Source organism: Aplysia californica, unplaced genomic scaffold, assembly GCF_000002075.1.
Source record: "Aplysia californica isolate F4 #8 unplaced genomic scaffold, AplCal3.0 scaffold00232, whole genome shotgun sequence".
In the NCBI taxonomy this organism is placed as follows: domain Eukaryota; kingdom Metazoa; phylum Mollusca; class Gastropoda; order Aplysiida; family Aplysiidae; genus Aplysia; species Aplysia californica.
The window spans coordinates 1,030,540-1,036,423 of NW_004797502.1; the positions used below are offsets into that span (position 1 = coordinate 1,030,540).

At 40.7% G+C, this 5,884-nt stretch overlaps 1 protein-coding gene across 2 annotated transcripts in view; it reads left to right on the forward strand.

The window, feature by feature from the left end:
- The window catches only part of LOC101847348 (cathepsin B-like cysteine proteinase 3), a 14,357-nt gene extending 12,222 nt beyond the window's left edge, over nucleotides 1-2,135 (forward strand). For both annotated transcript variants that reach the window (XM_005100004.3, XM_013083452.2), the window contains exons 9-10: nucleotides 66-194; nucleotides 1,910-2,135. In XM_005100004.3, the coding sequence (XP_005100061.1) occupies nucleotides 66-194; nucleotides 1,910-1,986 (206 nt within the window). In that variant the 3' untranslated portion in view covers nucleotides 1,987-2,135. The remainder of the gene's footprint in view (nucleotides 1-65; nucleotides 195-1,909) is intronic.
- The last annotated feature ends 3,749 nt before the right edge of the window (nucleotides 2,136-5,884 follow it).

The window sequence follows — 5,884 nt, forward strand, 5'->3', positions numbered from 1 at the left end:
TATATATATTTATATACACTCATCTAACTGTACAGACCATCATTATTTATTTTTCTAATCTCCAGGCGTTTACAAGCACACCACTGGTAAGTACCTGGGCGCTCACGCTGTCAAGATCTTGGGCTACGGTGTGGAGAACGGACAGGACTACTGGCTGGTCACTAACTCCTGGAACGAGGACTGGGGAGATAAGGGTGAGCAGTTGGTCAAGGAAATACGTCATGTTCTCGCAGTGTCATTACCCCTGAAGCTGAGGTCATTGCTACTCCTAACTCCTCCGTACTGCTATCTTTCAATAAATTTTTTTCTGGGCTGGCCATGCTGTAAGAATGTCTGATTCAGGATCTCATTGTAGTACAGTAGAACTTGGATTCAACGAAGTCGTCGGGCCAGGCCTTCAATTTGGTTGAGTTTGAGTGTTCGTTATACAAATAATGTGAGGATGTTGTGTAGATAATTGCAGGCACCGAGCAAGTAATGTATAATGTATTTGACTTTCACAATCAAAGATAATTTGGTTTTAAATAGGAGACATTTTTGGGAAATAGTGGGAAATTCCAAGAAAAGGCACAACTCTAACGAACCCACACTGTACAAAAGGGCCTATTTGTTCAAATACACGACGTCTGTGTCGTGTATCATCTTTAATGTACTGTTTGCCGAACAAATTATGTTGTTGTGTAGAGCCTAACATATCGCAACGTTTGATTCCACAGTCCAGCGAACAATTCATTACGCAGATCTATGTCAAGACCAAGTGGTAGTGTTTTCTATTGTGAATTGTCCTTGGAGAAGTGGAAAGTTGGTTCAGCTAAAAAGCGTTATAAAAACACCCTGCAAATCGTCGCGTCGTTGTAGCAAACAATCCACGGACGTCCAGATTTTGAAAGTGTTCAATTTTTATACCCTCTCAAAGCTCTCACAAAGATGCACCTGTAAACATCACCAAAATACTGTTTAATGCGATGGTCAAGGCTAAACAATTTTTTCTTGCTTTTCATAATTCTTGATAGGAGCAACATAACAAAAATTAGTTGTTTTTTTGTCTCAGACGTATAAAGTACCCAAGCAGACTGAAATGGTTGCATCACCTACAAAGTTTCTTTGAGGGGCTTCAGTATTATTCCATTGACCAGAGATAGACTTTCTCTAGACTGACCGAGGTGAAGAGTAGATCTAGCAATAGCAATCACAGAGAGCAAACTGCACGAATCAAAAACGAATCCTGAAGCCAAACAGAGAAGCCTGCAAGCTGAGTTCTCCACACTCGAGTCAATTGATAATAATGTCCGGGAGGACACGCAAATGAACGCAGCAATTCACTTTTTCCGCATATTATTTCACAGCTCCTGAACGTTTCCTTGTGATGAATAAATCTAGATCCATGTTTCATTAAACTATTTTGTGACATACCTCATACATATAATTTTGCTGAAAAGAGAGTGTTCCGTGGGTTGCCATGATGGTAAGTTTACCCAACTGACTTGTTGGACACCGAGGTTCGACTTCTAGAAGAGAAGGATATTTTTTTCTTGGTAAGTGTTTTACGGCGCTCGCAACTGCACGAGAAAGATTGATTTTGTCTTGACATTAAAGGAGGAGACAAAAAAATGGACAAGTTATACGATAGAGAAAACAGTGGAACAGGAAATCGGACGAAGAGAAAAAGAAATGATTTTATAGATTTAATACAGTAAAGAGGAAGAAATGCTTTTATACAGTCTGCAAAGTCTTAAACAGAACTGGGGGTCGTTTTAGTAACGGTAAGAATAATAATGACAATAATAATGTAAACAACTGATCATCCCGATATCTTATAAAGTGTATTGCAGTGTTGGGCTTCCTGCCACACACATTGCTTTTGTAAGAGTTTCATTCCTTTGGGGTTGTTGTTTTTTTACCATTTCAGGATTCTTCAAGATTGCGAAAGGTAGCGACGAGTGCGCAATCGAAGATATGATTGTAACTGGAAATCCCAAGGTATAGATGACCCCCTTCAAGTATGTTATGAACAACCCAGTCATTGCCAGCAGAAATGTTGCCCACAACCCCTTACCTTGGTAATGCATTGGTGGGTTTTTGTTTGTTTTAAATAATGTCTAAAAGTGAATAAAAACATTTCCCAATTCATGAAAGTTTGCATTATTATGATAAAATGACATGTGTATAGATGTACTGTATGCAGATGGTGTGATCATGGCGCAACAAAATTAATTATAAGAACTCTGACACTTGGTTAATTTCTCTTGACGAACTAGACTCCTACGTGCTGACTCTTTGAGTATCCCAGTCGCCACGAGCCAAAATGTGGTGACTTTGACCACCTGTTACTGGGTCTGCCATGTACAACTCCCCAACATTTTTATTCCCCTAAAAAGGGAAAAAAATTATGCTCATTCCGATTAGCGAATTTCCCGATACCTTTAAAAAGATATAGGTTACTTCACCTGTTACAAGACAATTTCCAAGTCTTGAATATGTCTTTATTTACTGTATTTATTATCCTAAAGTAATGATTTAAGGAATGTAGTGTGTAGTCAAGCATTGATTACGACATCTTAGCATTGACTTGCTGATCGAGGTTTCAAAGTTATCACTTCTTTTAAAATGTGGTTAAAACTTATTTTTATACTAGCTGGACCGATTTCGATGAAAGGAATGATCGGTGCATTTGCATCAACTGAAAGTCATTGGCCTGCTATATTTACACTCTACTGAAATGGAGCAATAAATCTTGAGAGATGCAAAAAATTAGAAGGTCTAGATAGATATAGATATATATATATATATATATATATATATATATATATATATATATATATATATATATATATATATGTACTCCCAAAACAAAATGCGCCTAGCAAAATATTACTTCCGGCACTTCCGTTGAGGATTACAGCTAAGCAGATTTGTTTCGTTTCTCAGTGGAATATCTATCTTTTCCAGGTACTAGAGCTGAATTCTGCTCGGTTAATCGAAGGCTTGTAAAGCAGCAGGAGTCTTGCGCTAGAGTCTTGCGAGCAGGCTTGTGGTTTGATTTGCCTCCCGTTTGCTACCGGAGGGAACTTCCGGTGAGTTGTGACTCGCGGACAGTCCTACTGTACTGTGTCGTGACGTCGCGAACTCTCGTGGCAGTGGGCTCAGTACATATTACAGAAGATTCTCTGGTTATTTGCGTTGAGAGGCTTGCACCAAAAGTGCAAGATCGGTTGTTGTTTTTTCATAGTTCGGTTGTAAAAAACAAAAAGCTCTATTCAATGCACTTAAAATTAATATTGGATCGGCTATTCTTATGATGTTAAGGCCTGTTTATTTTTAATGTGCACGAGCCAAGCGCTTCATCGTCGCACGCAAAAGACCTCAGTTCGATTCCCGTATGGGGAGAAATTTTTACTGAGAATCTCCGTCTTTCTGCTGGGGCGTTCGTTGTTCCCTCTCAGCCCAGGTTGGCCCTGACATTGGGTTGAAGTAGGCCTAGCCCGTCTCCTAAATGTTCTGTACTATGTCACTGTGAGTGTAACACATCTACTAAATAGGTTACATATATACGATACAAAAGCCAATCACAACGACCCCTGGAGTTTTCCATTTTAGGATAATCTAAGTCAACTTATTCTTATTACTACCAGAAACCTAGATCTAGGTCTCTGTTACTACAATACCACGCTCCCTCTCACTTATCCATTCGCTTAGCTGATCAACGGCGGGAAGTTAAAAATAACTTCAGCTCTCTACGACTTGCACCAAAACAAGCCCAGCCTCTCCCTTCCTCCACGGTTCAAAGTTCACACAGCGGGCAGTACTGTCTTGCTGTTTGAACACATCGGACTGTCTTGTCACCTTCGAGACGGTCCTACGCCATCGAGCCCGTGCCGCTCGCTCAGTGTATCGAGACAGTACAAGTCAGCAGGTCAGTTTTGGAGCTTGTCTTGGGGCAAATCTCTAGGTCTAGCGCAAATCAGTACTGTGTGAATTGTGGGGCCTGTGGCAGCGGACGGGACTTAAGGCTTGCGCAGGCCTTCGATTAATCGAATAAACTACAGCGCTACGCCGTGCAGTGACTCTGTGGGCGAGCGGCGAGATTTCTCACTCTCCACCTCTCTCTTTTTCTGACGTAAGTGGCTTCGCGGATTGCAAGCAGGGTGGGGATGATGAGGGGGCCTGACACGAGTGGCTTCGATGATTGCTAGTTGCTGTGGACATGAAGTTTAGACTAGACCAAGGAGGTTACAGTTTGCGCTAGACTCAACTTATCATGCTGGTGATTTGATTTGATGACTTGACCTAGTGATTTGAGGCTTGTGACTTGAACTAGGGGCTTGTGAGCACGAGCGGGTTTGCTACCGGGGTACAGCCCTAGCAGGTACTTTCCAACTTTCACCTCTGTAGCAGTCGTAGTTTCGTGGGAAAGGTGTCACAAGTGTTTCCAAGTTGCCAAATATATTCTAATTGATGTATAGATTGATTCTCTATTCGGCTTTCGTGGTGGTACACTCCAGAAATTCAAAGGTGTGGAAGCAGTGCGAACAGCTATTGAATGGAAACCTCAGTGGTTTACATGGCGTCTTAAAAGAGGAACTTTTCTAAGATTAAATCAAAACGAAACTAATGAAAAACTGAAAATTAAACTACAGTGACTTCAGACTCCTCAATAAAACTGTGCTCCCTTTAAATGATTCTGAACTACTATTTTTTTCAAATTCGAAAGTTAGGTGGTTGAGAAGTTTTAGGCAGCGAAAGTGAAGGACTTTCTATAGTATGTATAGATTGTAGGTGTCTGATGTCTTCATCGACACGATTTAGATCATTTAAGAGATGGGCTTCGATCATTTCTGTCAGGGTCAGCCTGGGCTGAAAAGGGATACACATCCTAGGAGAAAGACTTATTTACTCGATAAAACTTCAATTCCCAAGAAGGGAAAATTTTTATCAAGTATGTCTAACTCTCTATTTACTTCTATAGCCTACAGTGTGATTGTTATGTTCATAAACAACACACGTTGACCATTGTAGAAAAGGTCGCTTTTAAGGACAAGCGGGCTAACCGTGGGGGTTTCCAGATATCTTGACCTACACCAAAAATGGGCATTGCCCTATCTATAGGAGAAGTTTAGTCTCAGTGATGTGTATATTTGTTTGGTTATCGAGAAAACTCTTCTTGTCTTTTAAAGAAACTGAACAAGGGGCAAAAACTTTACCTTCGATTTTCTCAAAACAGCATTCTTCAGGATAGCCCCCTTGTGTTTAAAAGTGACCAATTATCATACACTGGTGCTGCAAATAATCACAGGAAAATCATTTAAAATAATTTCTGTGGCCGATCTCACCACAGTACAGGGTTTGCTTATTTTACAATGATTTTAAAAAATTGATAGACCGGCCAAAGTCACCCCACCGCGTGGTGGCTTGGCCACCATATAAATTGTCCTGTAATTATCAAAGCATGATATTTAGCGTTAAAGAAAATCATTCATTCGGTGCATACAATCATTCCCCGTGGCTTTATCAAACAATTTGCACTATTTTATGTTGGTTTAAAAGTTATCAAAACAGATAGTCAGAACAGTGGCCAAAGTCACCCCAGTTTACGGGTACTTCACTGTTTTTCTCCATCGGACTGTCTTGTCGCCTTCGAGACGGTCCTACGTCCTCCTCGTCTCTTTCTTGATCTGTATGTCCCTCCGCTTGCCTGTCTGTTTATCTGTTTGTCTTTCTGTAAGTCTGCCTGTTTCTATGTCTGTATGTCTATTATGTTTGTCTGTCTGCCTGCCTATCTCCTCTTTCCCTCTTTCTCTTTCCCTCTCTCTCTGTCACTGTCTGTCTCTTTCTCTCTCTCTCTTTCTCTCTCTCTCTCTCTCTCTCTCTCTCTCTCTCTCTCTCG